This window comes from Myodes glareolus, chromosome 7, assembly GCF_982192425.1.
Source record: "Myodes glareolus chromosome 7, mMyoGla1.1, whole genome shotgun sequence".
In the NCBI taxonomy this organism is placed as follows: Eukaryota; Metazoa; Chordata; class Mammalia; order Rodentia; family Cricetidae; genus Myodes; species Myodes glareolus.
This window is the reverse complement of record NC_142032.1, coordinates 14,105,113-14,127,889: the sequence shown is the minus strand read 5'-3', so window position 1 is coordinate 14,127,889 and position 22,777 is coordinate 14,105,113. Positions and strand designations below refer to the sequence as shown.

Genomic DNA, 22,777 nt, shown 5'->3' with positions numbered 1-22,777 from the left:
TTGCCGAGGCAGTCAAGAGGGCCTTGTCTAATAAACGTGACCTCAGTCTTGATGGCTGGAGTCTGGCGTACCTTCTCGGGAAGCAGATAGCTGCAGATGTACGGCACTTGGCTGCAGAAGCCGTAGATCTTGTCATCTTCAAAGCCGAGCACAGCGGAGGACAGAGAGTGCTCCACCTCGTACAGTAACTTGTGGATGAAGTTGTCCTTCAGCCTTCCCCTCTCATCAGAGAAGGTGTGAGAAACTAAGAAGGGGCGGGGGGAAGGGGAGAGCGCCAAAGAGCCTGAGATTTCACGCTGGAAATCAGTGGGGACAGTTATGAAATGCAAAATGAAAAATTTGAACAGTTGAGTAGTAGGAAAAAGGCTACTTGGTGATTTAAGAAAATGTTAAAACAAGTGACCTCAACCAGAGCTACTTGACACTTAGAGCCAGTAAACGACACGTCATAGCCTTCATTTCAGAAATTATAAATTATAGACGGTAAATGATACGTCATAGCCTTCATTTCAGAAGTTATAAATTATAAATTATAGTCAGTAAACGATACGTCATTTCAGAAACTAGCTTAAAAACTAACATTAAAATAGACACAATACCAGGATTTTTTTTTCTTGTTTTTCTTTTGTAAGGGTGTTACTGGCTTCAAACATGCAACAATCCTGCCTCAGCCTCCTGAGTTCTGATTCTTCCCTCCCTCCCTTCTCCTTCCTTCCCCCACTTCCTTTTTTATTTGAGACAGGGTCTCACTATGTGCTCTCGTTGGTTTCGAGTTTGCATACAGATCAGGCTGTGTTGGAATTCACAGAGATCTGCCTTGCCCTGCCTTCAAAGAGCTTGAATTAAAAGCTTGAACCACCATACCTGGCATTAGTTTTTTCTTCAGATTCTTAATTAAAACATGAAAGTATTTTGAGTTTTTTTTTCTTATTTTCTGTAAGTCTATATTTGTAAAATTTCTAGTTAGATAAATTTGTCATCTGAGACGAAAAGAATATCTGTTAATCCAGAGAGCTGGTTTACCTACACTGTAAAGCATTTGAATTTCACTATGAATATTTTAAACTGCAAAACAAGAGCCATTGCAAAATGACAGATCAGCTTGGCTTGGCAGCTGGTCTTGTTTATTTTTTCTGACAAAAAAAGGAAGGAAGGAAGGAAGGAAGGAAGAAAGAAAGGAAAAAAATCAAACAAACATTCCTGAATCCTGAGGCAAGAAGGAAAGTCCCCATCTTACACTGCTTAGACTGCCCCCGCCCCTGCACCGGCCCCCCAGTATTCATTTTTTAAGTTATTTAAACGAGGGCAGCTACTTGACCTCTTTGCCAGAACAATACCAAACCAAAAGAAACTAGAAAAATCACCACAGCAGCACATCTGGGCCAGAAAGAGGCGCCGGAGGGCTGGGAGTCTGGGGGGCCAGGAAGATCTGGGGGGCTAGGGGGTTGGGGGATGGGGGGCTGGAGGGTTGGGGGCTGGGGAGTTGGGGACTGAGGGCTAGAGGGCTGGGGGGCTGGGGGCTGGAGGGCTAAGGGACTGGGGGACTGCGGGGCTGAAGGCTGGAGAGCTGAGGGGCTGGGGGCTGGGGGGCTGGGGGCTGGAGGGCTAGGGAACTGGGGGGCTGAGGAGTTGGGGGGCTGGAGGGCTGGAGGGCTGGGAGCTGGGGGGGTTGGGGGGTTGGGGGTTGGGGGGTCTGGAGGGCTGAGAACTGGAGGGCTGGGGGCTGGAGGGGCTGGAGGGTTGAGGGCTGGAGGGCTGGGCTGCTTGTTTGTGTCACCTCGTGATAGCATGGTAGGCAGCGTGAAGTACTCCAGCCTGCTTCTTCCTGTTTCCGGAAGTGGGGACAGCACCAACACTTGCACCACGTCCGACTGCGGGAGGGACACCGTGGATATCTGCAGAATGTCTCTGTTCGTCTCTGGAAGAAATGGGTCTCTGGTTGACTTTTTTTTTTTTAAACCACAGCTCCTTTTTTTTTTTTTTTAAAGAATTAACTTATTTATTTTATGTGTATATATATATATATATATATATATATATATATATTCTTGTCTACATGTACATCTGCACACCCAGAAAGAGGGCATTAGATCTCATGACAGTTATGAGATGGTTGTGAGCCACCATGTGGGTGCTGAGAATTGAACTCAGGACCTTTGGAAGAGTAGAGAGTAGCCTGTTCTCTTAACCATCTCTCCATTCCCCATCTCTGGTTGACTTTGAAGGCTCTGGCATCATTCTCATTAAGATATAATTCTACTTTTCCCTAATTCTCAGTATGGTCTTGTTAATATTTAATATCTTACACACACACACACACACACAAAGTTGTATTTTCCTGTGTCAAAACAGGGACACTATTCTTCATCCAATCTCTAGTAGCATATTTTATTAACTGATTTTTACAGTGACTTTTAAGCAGGAGTTACGGGACATTTCTAAAGAACTGCTAGGGCGTTTTTCTGATTAGATGTCTGAATTGCATTATGCAGCCAGGTGGGTTTAGACCTTCTTGTGTCCAGCAGGGGAGCCTTCCCAGGTCTGCCATCTTTTCTCCTCTCATCTGTACCCTGTGTGCCCATGTCCTGGCTCTTTGAACAGCTGTGCCAGCCAGTTCCAGGGCTCTTACAGCGGGCAGCCTCACACACTGGCATTCTTGGCGTCACTACCTGTGTAGTGGAATCGCACCTGGTTCTGAGTTTGGTGCTTGGGACACCCTGCTCACTGACTGGGCCCTACCAAGTTTATCTCGCACGTAACACTGTCTTCCAGAACAAGTAAGACTAAGAGCACCTCAGAAGATCCAGCTGCAATGACCTTATCCTGGATCTTACCTCTCTCTCTCTCTCTCATTTATTTCCATCGTCTCCCTTCGTATCCTGGCATCGCTGGGACGCCAGGGTCAGCCTCGAGTCCCATCTGTGATGCTGAGCTCATTAAGACAGCAGATAGGCCACCACCCACTGCTTTTCATCTCCTTGTGTCTTTTCTGAAGCCCTCTCTCCTTCCTGCAAGAGGTCCCGCCTTCAGCCGGGGACTTTCCTTGCTCTTGACAGTTGCCACATTATCATTCAGGCTCTGGAAATTTGCCGCTTCATCTTGCTATGCACCGACTCCCTCCGCTTTCTCATCCATTCCCTCCATGATCCGTCTGTCTGTCTCTCAGGACCCCTGCTGACCGAGCAACACGCAGGGGACCCCTGAGCCTGCCTAACTCTTTCTGTCTTCCTTGAGCTGTTTCCTCTCTGCGTTCACATTCTGCTTGCAGTTTCAGTGAGAGGTGAGGAGCATTTCTGCTGGATTCCCAGCTTTTCCTCTCCTTATAATTTCAAAATGTTCAGACTAATTAATTCAGTACTAATTAATTCAGTAGCTGATAGAAGACCATCAGTTGCATACCAGACAACTCTAATATTCTAAATTTCTCTAAATACAATATGGGGATTTAACTTCTATTTGAAGTATTCTTTTTCAGAAAAATATGACATATGTAATTGTTTTGCTATAATTTAGAATTTTAGCTTTGAATTCTTTGGCAAAAAGTGACCTAAAATTTAGACAAACAGGTGTGCTGTAGGGCGTACCAGTGTATCCGAAAATCTTAAACGAGCTTGAGGGTCTGGCATCAATAACAAAGATGTTCCCTTCGACTGTACCGACCAACAGGAAATAGCCTCGCTGGTCATAGCTAGGAGAGAAGAAATCAAATGTCAAGATTATGCTTGCTTCATTAGCTCGAGGGTGTGTGATTTTGCAGGATGTTGGACCACAGAAGCACATTCCAAAGCGACCACTCTTACAATGCGTGACTTTTGCTTATGTATTCATTTATTTTACGATGCTGGGGTGGGACTGAGGGACTTGTGCATCCAGGGCAGGCCATCTACCATTAGGCTACATCCCCAGTCCTAGGGTTTGTGGTTCTAAAATATTCTCTGCTCTTATAAAAACCTCCATTTACATGTTGAGGTAGTCAGTCTCCTCAGAGCCAATGCTACCCCAAATTTAACTTACAAATACGCAATTAGGAAGACTCAGGAGGGCTGGAGATGTAGCTTAGTGGTAGAGGGCTTGACTAGCACACATGAGGCCAAGGGTTCAAACCTCAGCACAGAAACAAAGCCAAACTAACATCTAGTCAACCAAAACATGCTCAGGAAAGACAGGCAGGTGTTATAGGGTAAACTGGTAGGATGCATTGGCAGAGGTTTGCTGGTGATGGGTGTGACATTCCAGTACCTTACAATTGCCACATGGATGAAGGGGAGGAACGTACTGAAACATTTCTACAACTTTCTCAAAATAAAAAAAGATTTGAACAATATGAATTGGAGAAGAAAAAGAAAACAGAAAAGGTCTGAGAAAGAGGCAGCCCACACAAGAAGACATAATACAGAAGAGCAGGGCAAAGAGGGAAGTCACTCCGGCTTCCTCTGTGCTGGAGCCCACGGAGATCAGCAGGGACAGTCTAGACTTCGTGAATAAACTGGTTTCATCTCGGAGATACAAGGTACATTCCTCACATGCAAAGTAATATATGCCAAACATTCAAATGGATTTAAGGATAGAAATCACCTAATCATCTCAATGGCACAGAAGAGGCTTTGGCAAAGTTCAATGTCCTCTCATAATAAAGGCCTAACAAGTCCAAGGAACTCAAGGAAGGTATCTGCGTATAATAAAGACTACAGATGACAAACCCGTAGTCCAAATTCTAAAATCTGGGGAACACTGAGAACATTTCTACTAATACCCAGAAAGCAAAAAGGATGCCAACTCCCCCCACTCTATTTAATGTGATTCCAAAAGTCTTAGGACAATAAGACAAGAGAATGAAATACAAGGAATATAACTAGGAAATGAGAAAATCAAAACATCCTGTTTGCAAGTCACATGATACTATACTTAAACGACTCTATAGACTCTACCAGAAACTTCTTTGATTAGGCAACACTTTTAGCTAAGCAACAATATAAAATCCACACACAAAAAATCCAGTAGCTTTTATGTATGCCAATAAAAAGTGCTGAAAAAGAAATATGGATAAATATCCCATTCACAATACAATTAAAAAAAATCCCAAGAATAAACCTAAGCATGGAGGTGACAGACCTCTGCAATGAAAACTTTGCAGCCCCAGAAGAAAGACGTTAAAGACACTAGAGGATGGAAGACCGTTCATGTTCATGGACAGGAATCAGGGTTATGACAACGTCTCTATTACCCAACGTAGTCTTCAGGTGTGACACAATCCTTGTCAAAATGTCTGTAACTTTCTTCACAGAACTAGAAAAAAAATCTTAAAATTCATATAAAAACATGAAAGATCCATGAATACAAATAGTCATTTTCACATACACTTTTGAGAGAGTATTCCACATCCTTAGATATCAGGGAACTGCAATGGAGACTTCCTTGAGATTCTACCTCATTACAGTTGGTATGGCTATCATCAAGAGAACAAAGGCAAGCAAGGATGCAGGGAACCAGCAGCCCCTGTCCGTTGGGAGTGGAACGCTAAACTTGTGTAGCAGCAATAGAAATAAGTATGGAGGCTTCTCAAAAAACGAGGAGCCGAAATAATATATGACCATGTCTTGGATAATAGTTTCCCTGGAGAGAGTCACATCTTCCTTCTTGAAGGAAAACTTCTGAAAACCCTGGGTGTGGAAAGGGATGTTTGCGCGGTTGAAAGAACAAGATACTTTAGACTGGATGTTTCCAGGAGGGTGAAATAGGGTCATCTAAGGGAGGGTGAAACTTTCTGGACTACAGCAAACTTTGTTAGGCTCAGGCAGTAAACAACTCAGCTTCAGGAAGTCCCTGAAAGTGAACTGACCAGGCTCACTTGGTCCCTCCCTTCCAAAGCAAGTGGAAGCAGTAAGTCCTGCTGAGAGACTGGATCAAGCTGAGCCTCCCACAGGTTCGGCCCAGTCCCAGCAGCTGAAGGAAACAGACCTGCTGAGGTGCTTAGAAGACAAGGAGGCCCGGTGAACCGCCTGGAAGAGGCTCAGACCATCTGAGCCGCCTACAAAGAATGCTCTCCATCCTGTGGAGCTTCCTACAAGCTGTGCCCCAGGTTTCCAACTTTTGCGAGCTTTCCCAGCCTAGGCTGAGCTTTGGTGATGTAGTCTTTGAATCATTTCTGCTTCCTATAAGTAACCCTCATCCATTGTCCTGTAAGAAATGCTGGTTGGGTTTTTGTTTGTTTGTTTGGTCAACTTGACACAAGCCAGGGCCATCTGGGAAGAGAGAACTCAACTGAGGAAATGACAATATCAGAGTGGCCTGTGGGGGCGTTTTCTTGATTAATGATTTGTGCGCGGGAGGGCCAAATCCACTGTGGGTGGCGTTGTCCCTGGACAGACAGTTCAAAGCTGTATAGGATAGCAGACAGAGCAAGCCAGTAAGTAGCATTTCTCCACGCTCTGCTTCGGCTCCTGCTTCCAGGTTCCCGCCCTGACTTCCCTTCGTGATAGACTCTAATGTTTAAGATGAAACAAACCATTCCTGGCCTCAGCCATCCCCTCTCCTGCCAAAAAAACCCCAAACAAACAAAAATAAAAAACCCCAAACCACAACAATGACAAAAAACAAACTAAAACAACAATAACAACAAAAACAACAACAAATAAATGAGAACTCAGGCTGGAGAGGATGCAGAGTAAGGAGAACCTTCATCCGTCGCTGGTGGGAGTGCAAACTTCTACAGCCACTATGGAAGTCATCGGGAAGCTGGGAGTAGATCTACCTCAAGGTCCAGCTACACCACTCTTGGCTCTTGGGCAATACACAAAGGACAGTTCACCCTGTCACAGACACACTTGCTCGTCCATGTCCATAGCTGCTCTGTTCATAGTAGCCAAAAATTGGGAACAACCTAGATGCCTGTCAGTGGATGAGTGGATGAAGAAAATGTGGCACAATTACACAGTGGGATACAACTGAGCTGTGAAAAAAAATTCATGAAATTCTCAGGCAAATGGGTGGAGCTAGAAAAAATGATCTTGAGTGAGGTAACCCAGACCTGGAAAGACGAATATAGAATGTACTTGCTTATATGGACATGTTACCTGTTAAGTCTTCAATAAGTAAGCTACAGTCTGTATAACCACAGAGGTTAGGTATTGGATAAGGGACGAGGGGAGATGGATGGAACTCCTTAGGAGGGGTAAATAGAATAGATAGTTATGGATAAATGAGAGGGAAGATTGTAACAGGAGAATCTAATAAGGAGAGGGAGGGAAAGGAAAGGAAGGGAGGAAATATGGGGGAAGGATTGCCAAAACTAAGGGTCATTTGGGAGGCCATAAATATAAATCCAATATAGTGGAAACTTCCTAAACTCTTTCTATATATGAAGACAATCTAAATGAAATTGCCAAATAATGGAGGTGACATAGCCCCAAGTGGACATCTCATCACCAAATGAAACTTCTGGTACTGGGAACGGGTTGCATCTAATCAAGTTGTTGGCCAAAGGGACCTCATGGGAACCCCCAAGCAACCCAGGCTATTGCCAAGGCTATTGGTTGCTCTCAAACTGACAGCATCACCTACATAACTCCTTGAACATGGAAAAGTCGAGCTGGTGCCTACACAGACCACCCCTACTGACTAGCATAGCACTGGAAGGTGCTCTCGATGCTACCAAAGGAGAAAGGGAAACAGCGACCCAGCTACAAACCCTTAAATCGGCAGTAGTGTCCTCCCTGCAGCGCTAGTGCAGCAGTGGCAGGAAGCTTGTGGGAGTCGCCGACCAACATGACCGGACTGAAGGACCCTGCCATGAGGTGGAACCCATCCCTGGCCAAAAACTCGAGACTAGACAAATCAGAGACCGTAGGTCCCCAATACCACCGCTCTGCTGAAGGAACGCAGTCGTAATGCCATTTCTGCTGATGGCATTCTGCTATGCTCATAGGTGGGTGTCTTGTTGAGCCCCTATCAGAGAAGCTTCCTCCTGCGGTAGATGGGGGCAGATACAGAGACCAACAGCGGGGCAGTGTGTGGAGAGCGAGAGACCTTGGAACACTCAGCTCTGAATGGATGTGTCCATAAAGTTGCCCTGTCTTAGGACTCAAGGAACCCTGTGCAAGAGGAGATATCAAAATTGTCAGAGCCAGAGGATGGGGAACACCGAGGAAACACGGCCGTCTGAACACAGCGGGACGGGCACACACACGAATTCAGAGACTGGCAGCATGCACAGGGGTCCCAGTGCTGACAGGAGTGGACGTATGTCCCCTCGCCAACCCGGGAGCTGTAGAAACAATCTCCAGTTGATAACTACTCACAAGTGGATAGCTAGTTTTCTCCAGCACTCTCACTAGGGATACAAACCACTCTTAAAGGTAGCCCCATGTCCAGCGGCAGATGACCAACACTAAAAAATTCAGTGGTATCTTTGGAGGTTCTTTGTCTCAACGTTTACTCAGGGCACTTATTTTTTAAATTATTTTATTTACATTATAGGTACTTTGCATATATATTATGGCTTTCACATTTGTGTTTTTATGGGATTCCTGTGTGTGTCTGTGTGTGTGTGTGTGTGTGTGTGTGTGTGTGTGAAACCATGTCTCTCTGTCTATATGCATTTCTTGTTATGGGATTTCTGTGTGTGTGTGTGTGTGTGTGTGTGTGTGTGTGTGTGAAACCATGTCTCTCTGTTTCTATGCATTTCTTGTAATGGGATTCCTGCGTGTGTGTGTGTGAAACCATGTCTGTCTGTCTGTCTATATGCATTTCTTGTTCTTTTTCCTTGGCTTTTTCCCCCTTCTAGTTGTTTGTTTTGTCCTATTTTGATTTGTTTCTGTTTTATTTCATTATTATTCTTTAGACAGCTATTTGTCTTCTAATGAGAGTCAGAAAGGGGGTGAAATCTGAAGGGAGGGGAGGTGGAGAGGCTCTCAGAGGAACTGGGGGTGGATAAACCATAATCAGAATATTTTGTGTAAAAATATCTATTTTCAGTAAAGAAAAATTAGAAAGAAAAAGAGGAAACAATCATTGTAACGGAACATGAAACCGTGACATCTTTAAGAAAATGGGTAGAAGTGGAAACTCTTAAGTTAAACTAAGTAGGCCAGACTCAGAAACACAAATACTACCTGCTTCATCTCATTCTAGATTTTAGTGTGTGTGTGTGTGTGTGATGAAACTACACGGGGCCATAGAGGAAGAGGGATCCTAAGGAGGGGAGGAAAAGGAGGAGATATGAAACATGAAAGCAGAAAATGGATCTTGAGGGGCAGCTAAAGGGGGCTGGGAAACGGGAGCAGAGCACAGATGGTGAATGATAACAAAGTATGAAAAAGTTAGCACACATCTCATTACTTCCCATAATAATGTAAAAATCAGTAGAAATACCTTTGAGAATATTGCTTCAAAGGATTTGGAGTAATTTAAACGTCCACCAGGGTACTACTGTTTGAGAAAATGACGAGGCTTGTATGTATTATGGGACTCCACGCCACCAGACAGAAGAATGAGGTTGGACTTTGATGGTGATGCTGAACATTCCCCAGTGGGGCTGGGGAGACAGCTCAGTTGATAAAGTGCTTGGCCCTCAAGCATGAAGACCAGAGTTCGAGCCCAGAACCTGCCTGACAGAAAGCCATAGTGGCCTCTGTACATGATCTCAGAGCTGGGGAGGCAGAGACAAAATCTCTGGCCCTGACTGGCCAAGCCACCTAGCCTAGCCCAATCAATGAGTTCTAGGCCCAGTGAGAGAACCCTTTCCTCCTAAACAAGGTGGATGGCATCTGAGGAGATACCTAAGGTTGGTCTCTGGCCAGCATACTTGCTTGTACACATTCGTGCGCCCTCACACAAGAGCACACACTTCAACCTCTCTCGTTATTTGACGACCATGTAAGTGAACAGAAATACTGATCTTCATGCTTATTTGTGGATAAAAATGTCTTTGTGAAGAGCGACATCGGAACCGGGTATTAGGCTGCCCCTGGGAGCGAGCTGTGTGTGAGGCACTGTCTACTATACGTGCCTTTGTACTTTTCAAGCGCTGAACCGAGTGATCGTTCAAAATAAATGAAATGTGTGGAACTGAGAAAGGAAGGTTGCATCGCTGGAGCCCCGGTCCAGAGCTGCCTGGTGAGAGCGTGGGCGGTGAAGGAGATGCTTACGTCAAGATCTTCACCGGTGACTCGGAGAGGAAGATCTTGTGAATCACCCGAGGGGCCTCCACGTTGTGGATATCCAGGAAGTATAGATAGCCATCCATTGTGCCCACGACAGCCGTCGCGGAGGAAGGGGAGCATGCTAGAGCTGTTGCCTGTTTAAGATAAACCCCAGAGAATGAGGCCTGCCCCACGTATAAGAAACCTACGGGGCTGGGCACGTGACTCAGGTCGGTAGCCCCAGCTCTTAGCGAGCCCCAGGCCCTCAGTTTCATGCCCCGCCCCGCCCCGCCCCGCCCCGCCCCGCCCCGCCCCGCCCCGCCCCACCTCAAATGCTTAGAATTTTTTATAAGCTTGAAAGCTTGCACTGGTACTTATTTCTTTTCAGAAAGTCAGCATTCCTGAATCGGACTAACTGCGTAAGCAACCACGGGAATATCTCGGTGGTATTTTATGCTAAAACTAGAAAGATAAAACCTAAAGAGAAAGCTAAGCTGTGGTGTCACAGGGAAAAGGGAAACGCGTGGTCCCTCGTGTCACGGAAATGTGGCGTCCACTTAAAGATTCTAAGTCTCATATACAAAAGGATGCAGAATTGGACTCAGAAACCCAAGGACATGTGTATTGGGGTTTGAGAAAGAAAACAACAGGGCAAGCCAGACGGGGATTTGTCGGTTGCTGTGAGGACAAAGACAATAAGATCGAGTTGGGGACAGGCTGGTGACAGTGTCCAGATGACTCTCGGAACAGATCCTTCTTCTAACCAAGTGAGCTTTTATTTTTTGGCGTGAGTTTGCGGGTGCAGTGTGTGTGCGTGTGTGAGTGTTCACATACATCTGTACATGGGTGCATGTGTAGGCCAAAGACGGTCATTAGCTTTCTTCCTGGATTGCTCTCCAGCCTGCCAGCTTGCTCCACTGGGGCCCGTTTCTGCCTCCCACACACCGGAAGCACAAGTGCCCATCACACCTGCACAGTATTTACATAGGTATTGGAGATCCTGGTCCTTATGCCCGCACCGCAGACATTTTAATTACTGTGCCTCCACCCCTCCTTCCCCCAGCATGTGCCTTTACCGGGCTCCCTTCAGTGGGCTCTTATTATTACATATTAATTGAAAACCTTAACAGGACCTCTCTAGACTGTGTGTTTGTGTGTGTGTATGAGAGAGAGAGTGTGTGAGAGTGTGTGTGTGAGTGTGTGCGCGCACGCACATGTGGGTATATGATGCTCCTCAAATAAACAACTGAAACTCTCCTCCATTCTAGAGCTATAGTGAGCTACTCAAAATCACAGTAGCCAAGGGAGTCTTAGGTCCTCTCTCACAGGAGACTGGAAGGGAAGTTTCTGTAGTGTGGGCCTCTAGCCATGATGGCGCTGGGTTGGAGAACCCACGGAGAACCACTGTCTAAAGTGTTCACAGGGAAACAGCCATGACAGAGGCAGAAACATGTGACTTCAGCATCACTGGGTCTGTCTAATGATCATGTCTCTGTAATGTGGGATCTGCCATAAGAAAAGACCATGTCTCCCGAGCAGAAGCTGGACCACAGCCATGTATCAGCCTGGCTTAGAGCTCAGTGAAGGTTGGCCAAGACCTTCTGACAGTGGCTGTATTCCGCCTTGTCCAAGAGGAACAAGGTGAATCCTGGTTACACAACCTCCTGGGGGTTTTGTTACACACTTGCTTCTTGTCTGCAAACAGAGATGATTGTTAGCTCTAAAAGTTCTACTAGAAATTGGTACATACAAGCCTTTGTCACACAGGTTATGTGAAGTTTTTGATTTCATGGCTTTTTAGACAAGACTTTTAGTTGTTACATTTCTGGGAGGGAAGGTATCATTTATTTATTTATTTATTTTGCAACTTGTAACATTTTATGGCATGATATTTAATATCATATCTTATATAATTGATAGACATAAGTCTTTTATCATTGAGATTTTTAGTTTTGTAGGGGAGAAGGGCTGGAATTTCCCTACCTTCTAAAATGCAATGGGAAAAAAAATCCAGCACGTTTGTTATTTATTAGGTCTTTACAGTTTTTCGCATTATTTTTATGCAAAATACTCTGTGGATTGTGCAGGAGTGATGCATACTGAACAATGTGCCGTGGGTGTTGGCCAGCTAGCGTCTAGATGACTTCTTCCTATGAAAGCCTTGAATGTCCACTGAGAAGCCCCTACCCATCATTTCTGTGGGATGAATGGGACCCAGCTTCAGGGCTGAGCTTATGCTGAGTAGCACTGCTCCTCTCCTTATTCACAGGGCTTACTCTCTTCGGGACCTTCAGGGAAGGGGAACTTCTGCTCTGTCTCCACCCCTCCCTGTGGGATGGTTCCCTTCTCCGACTGTGTGATGTGAGGTCGGCACTGTGCCAGGTGGGTTTGACTAAATCAGGGCTTCGTAAACTCTAACTCTGTGTGGGTGAAACAACGCAGTGGCTGAGATGTGAGACAGGAAGGTGAGTGGTATCAGAACAAATATTTTAAGCACTCATTTATCAGGTTCACTTACGGGAGTTCCCAGCAAAATCCTGCTTGCACAAGTGCAATCTTCTATCCACAAAATAGCAACTTCCCCTGAATTTGTGAGCGTCTGTGGGAGAAAGAAAGGTAACAGGACCATTAGACTCTGTGAAGGGAAGCACGTGCTAATCGTCTAGTAGTTAACCTGGGGAGAGGTCAGTTAAAAGTTCCGCTGTTCGTGCAGGTTATTAATAATTCATAAATTCAACTCAGTTCTTATTTTCGGAAGAAATGTTAACTATTACCTTTTTAAAAATCCTCCTGTTTTCTTCTCTCTCTCCCCCTCTCTCTGGCTCCCTGAAACAAGGTTTCATACATAACCCAGGCTAGGCTTGAACTTCCAGTCCCCCTGTGAAATATTCTTTCCACTGTGTGAATATACGTCATTGTGACTGGTTTAGTAAAGAAGCCAACAGGCCTATAGCTGACAGGGTAAGGTGAGGTGGGAGAACTGAACTAAGAGAAATCTGGGGAGAAGAGAGGCAGAGTCTCAGGAGTCAGGACGAGATCATGCGATCCTGAGCGAGCAGGATAGGAAGTATGTAATGAGGTAAACAAGCCCTGGGGCAGTGCATAGACGAATAGAAATGGGTTAGGTTGTAAGAGCTGGCTGAAAACAAGCCTAAGCTATTGGCCAAGCATTTATAATTAAGTCTCTGTGTGGTTATTTGAGAGTGAGCTGACTGGACGGAAATCTCTGTCTACATCCCTCTACCTCCCTTCCCACATGCTAGGATTACAGCCACAAAGTATCATACGTGAGGTCCCTTTGTGTTTTTAAAACAATTATCTTCAGCAGTTGAGGGGCAAAGGGAGGTGGATCTCTGTGAATTTGAGGTCAGCCTGGTCTATATAGTTCCCCACCAGCCAGGGCTACAATGTAAAGATACATTCAGTGGGCAAAGACACTTGCTACCAAGGCTGATGAGCTAAATTTGATCCAGGGACCCACATGGTGGGTGGAGATGACCAACTCCCACAAACTGTCCTCTGATGCCGTCATGTGACGGCATGCATGTGCATGCACACACACACACTCTCACACATGCATGCATGCACACAATACATACTAAATAATAAAAATGTAAGAAATAAAATAACTTATCTTTTTAACAGGCATGGTTCTGTGGTAATAGGAACCACAGACAACAACAGAGACTCTGGCTGCTGTAGGGCTATGGACACAGACATGACCCTCAGTTGCAGTCTGGGCCCAGATGTCACCATGGCTCAGAGGCAAGCAGGCCCCCCACATCAGCTTGTTCCTCACCAGCTATGCTGCTTCATCTCTCATTCTTTTTTTTTTAATATTTATTTATTATGTATACAATAATCTGTCTGTGTGTATGCCCGCAGGCCAGAAGAGGGCACCAGACCCCATTACAGATGGTTGTGAGCCACCATGTGGTTGCTGGGAATTGAACTCAGGACCTTTGGAAGATCAGACAATGCTCTTAACCTCTGAGCCATCTCTCCAGCCCCCCCCCCTTTTTTAAAATTTATTTACTTATTTATTATGTATACAATATTCTGTCTATGTGTATGTCTGCAGGCCAGAAGAGGGCACCAGACCTCATTATATAGATGGTTGTGAGCCACCATGTGGCTGCTGGGAATTGAACTCAGGACCTTAGGAAGAGCAGGCAATGCTCTTAGCCACTGAGCCATCTCTCCAGCCCCCTCATCTCTCATTCTTTCCACAGCAATGAGCCCACCCGCTTCTCTTTCCCATTTCTTCACCGTGGATTGGCTCATCAGAATCGTGTCTACCTGCCCAGCCCCTTGTGGCGCCAGGTGGGCCTGTGGAGGTCTTCAGCCCACACAGGGCTGTGAGAACCCAGGCAGGCCAAAACAAATTATCTTTAATATGATTTAAATAACACAACCAGGTTAAGAAGAGAAAAATAAGGAACTAGAAAAATATGACTTAGTAGTTAAGAGCAGTGACTGCTCTTCCTGAGGACCGAGGCTTGATTCCCAACAGCCACATGGCAGTCTACAACCCTCGGGAACTCCAGTCCCAAGGATCTGATGTCCTCTTTTGTCCTTTGCAGACACCAGGCACATGTGTGTCTACAATCATACATGCAGGTAAAACACACCGATAAAAATAAAAATAAAGTGAAATAGATATTTTCCTCAAGATCATACTTCAAATAAAAATCTCCCGGAAACTCAATGGGATCATTGCCTAATGATAATGATTAAGCCTATCAACAGGAAATTATATATTGGTCTTTTAAAATTCTTTGACTTTTAGAGCACTCTTAGGACTATAGACGTTTTGAGAAGCAAGTACAGTGGATCTCCAGCCCCCACCCACACCGAGTTCTCTGTGGTTAACAGCTTCCATGAGAGTGGGGCACAGGCTACAGCAAATACGTTCACACTGATAGTTACTGGCTAATGTCTATAGTTTACATTGGAGCTCCTGCAATCTTTCTGCTGCTCATTCTGAGAGTTTTGATGAGTTTGAAATGGCAGGCATTACTGCACTGTATATACAGAAGACGGTTTCTCTGCCTTAAAAATAGTCTCCTCCTGACTATTCCTAGCCTCCCTCACCACACTCCTGATAACCACTGATCATTTTTTACTGTCTCCAAGGCTTTGTTTTTTCCAGAAAATTCTGTTAGAGTCATAGAACATGTAGGCTTTCCCACACTGGCTTCTTTCCCTTAGCACTATATACTTATGGCAACTCCAAGTCTTTTGGCGGTTTGACAGCCTTATTTCTTTTTATTGCTGAGCAATAGCATATTGTGTGACTGCTCCACAGTCTCTCCTTTCACTGGTGGAACAACACCTCGGTTGTTTTCTGAGTCTGGGTCATGATGAACAATGCTGCTGTAAACATTCGCATGCAGCTTATTTTTGGATGGCATTATGTTTTCAGCCCATTTGGATAACTACGAAGAGGTATAACCACCAAGGCATATGGTGTCTGTCTAGTGTTGAAAGAAACTGACAAACCAGTTTCCAAATCGGCCATACCTATGTGCAACGAAGGAGTGCTTCGGCTGCTCTGCAGCTACCTCCTGTCATGGCCAGCATTTCAGATGTTAAAGATTCTAATAGTCTTACTGAAACTTGATATGCCATGTTTTGCTGATATCCATGGGAGGCCTGCTCTTTTCTGAATAGAAGCAGAGGAGTAGGGGAATGTGGTGGGGAGAAAGGGGAGTCAGATGAGGGACTTGGGGCTGGGAGGGGAAACTGCGATCTGATTGGGATGTAAAATAAATAAAAATAAAAGAAAGTGAACAATTTCGCTCATAAATGGCAAAAAAGCATGAAAAGACTCCACACTAAAGAAGACATATGGGCAGAAATAAGTATATGAAAAGAAGCTGGGAACTCATCCTTAGGAAATGGAGCAATGAGCTGTCACTGCCTCTTAGGATATCTAAAATCTAAAGTGACCCGTGGTTTGCTCTTCGTGTAGTGTTTTCTCTGGCTTAGGTGTCAAAGGAAAGCCTTGAAGGATGAGTTAGGAAGGATTTCTTCTGCTTAGAACTTCTAAATGGCATTATGGAGAAGTGGAGTTGTTCTTTTCCTTATCCATCTGGTCCCAGAATTTCTATTTTTGGAACGTTTATTATTAATCCAATGTCTTTGACATAGGGCTTTCAGAATATCTCTTTCTTTGAATGTGGGCTTTGAAAAACTTTGCCTATCAAAGATTTAGTCTAAAGATACTCAGTTCACGTGGATAGAAATTTGAACCGTGAAACACAACAACTTTGATCGTACAGTGTCTCAGTAGACCATTTCTTACCAGGAAATGCTTGGTCCCAGGTGTGATGAAGTCCATTGCCAGGACTTTCCCATCACAGGATTCTAGGACTTTATCTAGCGCTGGCTCTGCACCAAATGTGTAGATATAAACAGTCCCCTGAAAAAGCCACACAAAGAAAAGAAAACATATAGTTAATGTATATGTCATTAATTCAATGGTCACTGTGAGCAACAAACACACTGTTTGGGACTAGGTGATGGGAAATCATGACCTAAACAAGGTCCTTGAGGGGCTTAAAACATAGAAATCTTACTTATTAATTTAAATAAGTGAATGACTCAATGCATCAATAATACAGCAAGAGTCAAACATGTGGGAGATAAGGCCAGGAATGGGATACGGAATCTATGCTGTGAAGGGTCATTTCAAACATGGTGTTTGGGGTATTTACTCAGCATGAGAAACCACCATGGGCTATGAGGGACTAAGAGAAATGCTCTGTTTGTATCCACGCTGTGCCAAAAATACATTGTTCATCCCACCACACACAGAGGATACATTGTTCAGCCCATCACACATGTAGAGAATACATTGTTCATTCCATCATATATGTAGAGAATACATTGTTCATCCCATCACATGCAGAGAACACATTGTTCACCCCATCACACATGTAGAAAATGCATTGTTCATTTCATATATATACACACATATATACATATACATACATACATACGTGTAGCTATGTTGTTAGACACCTATATGTTTTGCATGTTCATACATTCTGATATATTTCTTATTTTATCATTTGAAAATAAGGGATTTTAACTTCTGTATGATTTTTCCTCATGAGGATTTATTCATCTACCGCCAACAGAGTGCCACTAGACGTCTTCCAGCTGGCATTTGAATGATGCGCGTCCACTCTTTTGTGCCATCTATCAGACCTTGGTGTGCTGTTGCAGTGACGAGCTGGGCTTTGCTTCTCTGATTTTTTTTTTTTTACCTTCTTCTTAGGATCTTTGCTTTCATGAAGTACATTTATTTTTAAGAGTTTTCTGTAGTAACAGCCTGCTGCTCTTGGTTTTAGAGTATCTGAAAGCGTATTTGAAATAAATTTTCTCTTTAACTCACTTAATTTTGAAAAATGTTTTGTCTTGGTTTTTCAAATGGGTCATCTTGGGAACTGGAAGTGTGGATGTCATTTTGTTCCCCTTGGGATTTACTGGGTCTCTTAAATCTGTGACCCCCTCTCTTTAATTAGCTCTGGAAAGCTATGTTAATGTCTCCTGGAGTATTACCTCTGCCCCTCTACCCAGGACTTCAATCAGACATGTTATTTTTTCTCAGTATAATTCACATCTCTTCTTCCTTTGGGACTTCCTTTCATTCTGCTTGTCTAGGCCACGGTCTCGATAATCTCTTTATCTATATCCCAAGTTAAGTTTCTGCTGGGTATGCTCATTGAATCTTTTAACCTTTATTTTTTATTTTATGCGCATGGGGTGTTTTGCTTGCTACATGGGTGCCATGGCCTCATGGAGGTCAACAGAGATCTCTGATGCCCTGGGACTTGAGTTACATAGTGTTTGTGAGCTGCTTTGTGGGCGCGAGGAATTGACTAAGAGCCTTCTGGAGGAGCACCCAGCTCTTAACTATGAGCCATTTCCAGCCCCAGATATGTTCATTCAGTGCTTCCTTTGTTATGTTTTGTGTGCATGTGTGTTTTAGTAGTTTTATTTGGCTATTTTCTTTTTCTATTAGGACACGTTTTAAAACTAAGTTCTAGTTCACAACAGGTATTTTTATTTTTTTATTTATATATAAAACATAATACCATTGTTTTAACTTCTGGTAATTACCAGAAATTTAGTTCTTCTCATATTTAAAGACAGAATATTTAACTTTATTTGTAATCTGTCTACTGTTGTTGCCTAACAATACTGGGGATTGCTAATCTTGACTTTTGAGAGTCATTTTATGAATTAGGGGTCTTTCTAACTGTATAACTCATAACTATACACTGATTCCTCAGCCTTCTCTTCATACGGAATTCATATTTAGGTGGGTTTACTAGAACCAAAGTCCAAGGGTGGAGATTTGATTGGCCTGGCCAACCAGAGCTCAGACTTCTCCTGACCAGAGTGCCTTACACAGGTAGATGGGTGACCAAGTTAGTCTAACACATCTGTATTTCAGGACAGTTCTATTTTCTAGTTGACAACTTTCTTCCAAAGTTACCAATAGGACAGAAATACAAGCAGCAGTAGTGGAAGGCACTAAATACAGGAAGTCTGTAAGAAAAGAGAAACAGCCAAGAGACTTGGAAGGCAATATGAGGGGCGGCCAGGGGAAGCATGTGGGACTCTAGATGCAAGGCAGGGAGGGCACAAGGAGAAAGGGGAAGCATGTGGGACCCTAGATTCAAGGCTGGGGGTGGGGGTGGGGGAGAAGGAGCATAGGGAACCCTACATTCAAGGCGGGGGCAGGAGGAAGAGGGAGCATGTGGAACCCTAGATTTAAGGTGAGGGTGGGGGGAGCATATAGGACCCTAGATTCAAATTTGCTCTTTTCTCTGTTAGTGTGTATCCATAATCAGATATTTTTGGGTGGGGGGCTCAGGACAGGGCTTCTCTGTGTAGCCCTGGCTGTTCTGGGGTTCACTCTGTAGATTAGGCTGGTCTCAAACTCAGAGAGATTCTCCTGCCTCTGCCTCTTAAGTGCTAGGGTTGAAGGCGTGCATCACCCCTGGCCAAACATGTGGTTTTTATTCTGGTCTTTGTTCATAGAGTCCCGATGGGAGGAGACTCATTGCACAACACACCCTGGCCTTTATTCCCATCACACATGACAGTGTCTGAAGACCGTGTCGAGAGCAACTGTCTAATAAAGTACCTTGTCCGTTTGAATCAGCAACGTTTTGTAACTAGGGGAGAATGCCAGATGTGCCACTGGCGCGTCAACCTCAACAAAATTCTTCACCTGGTACTTTGAATCTTTGATGATGAACGAGTATATTATGCCGTCCTGCAGACCAAACAATGAGAGAGACACAAGTCAGTCTTTGCCAATGCATAGTCCGTTTTTGTCATCAGACAATCCAAGGCTCAGGGACGACATTGCCGTTCCCTGTGTGAGAGACCATTTGTGTTTCCATCTAGAATGTATTGTCACCTTCAATTCGGACTGCTTTTAACCGTGTCCTTCACTATGCAGATGGCAATACAGATGAGACACAGTTTGTATGGCTTGTGTGTTAATTCTCCGCATTTCAAAGGGTGTTCATCCTAAGGGAGTTTTTAGGTCACTACTATGTACAATTATTAAGCACCTCTGCGACACAAAGGTAGGAGTGCGTCTTTTATTTACTTTAGGTCTTCTTCTCCAATTCCCCATACGGTGCTAGAACATGGCAGGCATTCAGTGAGGATGGCTGGTCAGCCAGGTGCTGATGATAGACTTAATGGAATGATTTCAATAGTGTGCGAGCTCTTTTTCCAATAGTTAAGGAGCTTGGGGAGAAGGCACCCAGCACTTTCTGGATTGGAACTCATTGTAACTAACGCAGACTGCGGCTTGGGTGCCGGTGGAGACGTACAAGCTGCTTCCCCAGGCTCATTATCATTCTTTAGCCCGGCAGAGCAAGACAGTGGCCTTGAAGAAGGTAAGAATCTTAAAGGCCACCACTGCAGACTAAAGGTAAGAAAAGGGAGGCAGTTGTCTTTGACAACTTCAGAAAGGAAGACGTAAGTGGAGTGTAAGCATAGGAGATGCTTACGATGGCTTCTGCTTGGTGGGACCAAATCGTTCACCCTAATGTCATTGCCTCACGGGTGTCAAGGCGAGCCATGGGAGAGCAAAACACAAAGCTAACAATGTCAGCTAGACCTCCTGAGATTGCAGAGTAATGCTGTCACCAACCTTGACATTGATGACACTGAGTACAACTACATGGACACACATGATCTGCCCACATTGAAAACTTCCTGGGACTGTGTGTCCTAGTAGATAAAAGCATAGGCCTTGGGTTCATGTCCCAGGTTCACTTCCTGGTAACCACTAAATGACGTGGTACTTGCACTTGTACAAGGAGTGTGTCAAATTCCTACCAGATGAAGTTTTGAGAATTAATAGTACACTTTGTATGGTGCCTGGCACAAACTGTGGCTAACTCCATCTGCTCAGGCAAATGGAGATTAGTATTCTGAATCTCATTAGCATCTCTAACAGGCAAGAGACCTAAACTCATATCTGACAACCCAATTCATTATTGTAGAATCAGGCACCATCTGGGCTGCGGAGAATTGGGTGTTTCTTTCCCCTGGGTGGGAGGAAGAGCAGCAGATCTTCAAAGCCCTCTTTCGTTTATTTGCAGCAACACAGACATGATCATTCATTACCTGTCTTCTCTTTTTGCATGTGGTGGAAAGTTGTGCTGGTCATGTTTTTATCATAAAATTCAACAAGGAAATAATTGTAATTGCTAATCTGGAAGAGCCCAGCATGCCAAAATACGGCTTATAAACATAGGCAGCTGCAAGGGGAGCTCTGTGTTCTCATGACATCAAGGAATTCTGAGAGATAGAATACATTACAATTCCGGAAGTGAGCACGCCGTCCTTCTGGTACACCAGCGTGAGTGGACTGAGAAGTTCGCCTCCATCTTTGGGGAAAAGACAAAAAAGAAATTAGACATCATAATTAAGAGGGCAGTGACAATGAACAGTGAGAGCTGCATGGGAATGTGGAAGTCAAACAAACTGTGTCGGAGGTCTAGACTACTGACCTGTGAACTATATAAAGAACTATATACTAAATACATTTCTGCTTTCAGGAAAACACTGCCAGAGATTGGGAAAGACTTATGAAATCAAAACCATATTATTATTGGACTGTGTCCTTAAGACTTGTGCTTTTTATGGCATGTACATTTATATCAATAAATAAAACATATTAGGGAGAAAAGTTCTTCAAAAACTTTTATTAATAAAATATTAATTAATTAATAAAATACTGTCTTTGCGGCACAAAAAACAAAACCATGTTACCAGTTTATACAGTGGTATGTTCCTTGTGTTTTAACAAATAAAACCTGCTTGAAGATCAGTGCAAAGCAGCCACGCTAGTCAGCCACACAGGCCAGGCAGTGGTTGCACACACCTTTAATTATCCCAGCAGCCACACTAGTTAGCCATAGAGGCCAGGTGGTGGTGGTGCACACCTTTAATCCCAGTACTAGAGAGGAATATAAAATGAGAGGAGACAGCTCTCAGTCTCAGTCTCAGTCTGAGGATTTGTGGGGGCAGGCTTGTTCATATTTGGTCGGAGGTAGAGGTAAGGGTCAATGGATGGGACTCTTACCCCATAATTGTCTCTGGGTTTTTCTGATTCGTGCTACATTTGGTGCCTAACATTTGGGGTACAAATTTATGAGAAAGTTGTTTGCCAATGACTTTACAGCCACGGGCATGGGCCAGAGCTACAAGCGGCTGGAGTCACTGCCCTACTGGCTGGATTTTTCTTGTTTCTCTCCTGGTGGACTTTCTCTGAACCCCCTTCTCGGGCTGCTGCCAAACTAAGTGCTGCCTTGAAATCCAGTGAGGCTTCTACTGTTCTACGTAGCAGCAATCACATCTTCACCAACATCGTCTGCAGACTTGGTAAGATATTTGGAATTATTAAAAGGAGGAATTACTTAAAAGAGAGAGTTTTTTCCCCACATTAAAAAATGGGAAACATCATTACATTGGCAGGATTTGTGTCTCTGTATGATCATATGCTGGACAGTTTGAAAATGGAAGGATTAAATGAGAAGATAGCCAATTTAGATGGGATTTGTGCAATGTCAGTTATAATAAACATTATCAGCTCTATCATTTTTGTTTCATCACTAAAAATGGTGGTTAATCTGAGTGCTAAAACACAGGCCTTAGAAAAACTTAATAAAACACACCACAGAGATATTCAAATCCAGACAGAGGAATTTAATAGAGAACCAATTTCAGCATTTCATTATAAGAACTGAGAGGAACAGCCTAAGATTTTCAAACAACCAACCTTAATATATCCAGTAACCGTACAAGAATTGCCAAATGACCGAGTAAGAGCTGAATGGACTCCTGTGCCAATGTTAGATTTAGGAGATTCGGGGAAGCAATAGTCTCATGGGGCACGCATTCGCCTTTCATGAATGTTAGACTCCTGGTCAGTCTGTAAGAGAATTATCCCTAACAAGTGCATAGAGCTGGTTAAAGCTGTTTCAGAGCCTGGTCCACGATGACAATGCAGTACATGGTTCAGGGAAGAGGCTAAGATGATTGGACAGCAGAGTAAAGCTAGAGTTAATGGAAATCTCCCAAGATTAAATTCT

At 44.1% G+C, this 22,777-nt stretch overlaps 1 protein-coding gene across 4 annotated transcripts in view; it reads right to left on the bottom strand.

The window, feature by feature from the left end:
* The window catches only part of Cfap43 (cilia and flagella associated protein 43), a 91,567-nt gene that overhangs the window by 38,080 nt on the left and 30,710 nt on the right, over positions 1-22,777 (bottom strand). For all 4 annotated transcript variants that reach the window (XM_087907821.1, XM_087907822.1, XM_087907819.1 and 1 more), the window contains exons 7-14: positions 21,003-21,070; positions 19,303-19,434; positions 16,447-16,563; positions 12,658-12,738; positions 10,146-10,294; positions 3,585-3,688; positions 1,778-1,918; positions 72-244 (exon numbers count right to left, since the gene is read on the bottom strand). In XM_087907821.1, the coding sequence (XP_087763947.1) occupies positions 72-244; positions 1,778-1,918; positions 3,585-3,688; positions 10,146-10,294; positions 12,658-12,738; positions 16,447-16,563; positions 19,303-19,434; positions 21,003-21,070 (965 nt within the window). The remainder of the gene's footprint in view (positions 1-71; positions 245-1,777; positions 1,919-3,584; positions 3,689-10,145; positions 10,295-12,657; positions 12,739-16,446; positions 16,564-19,302; positions 19,435-21,002; positions 21,071-22,777) is intronic.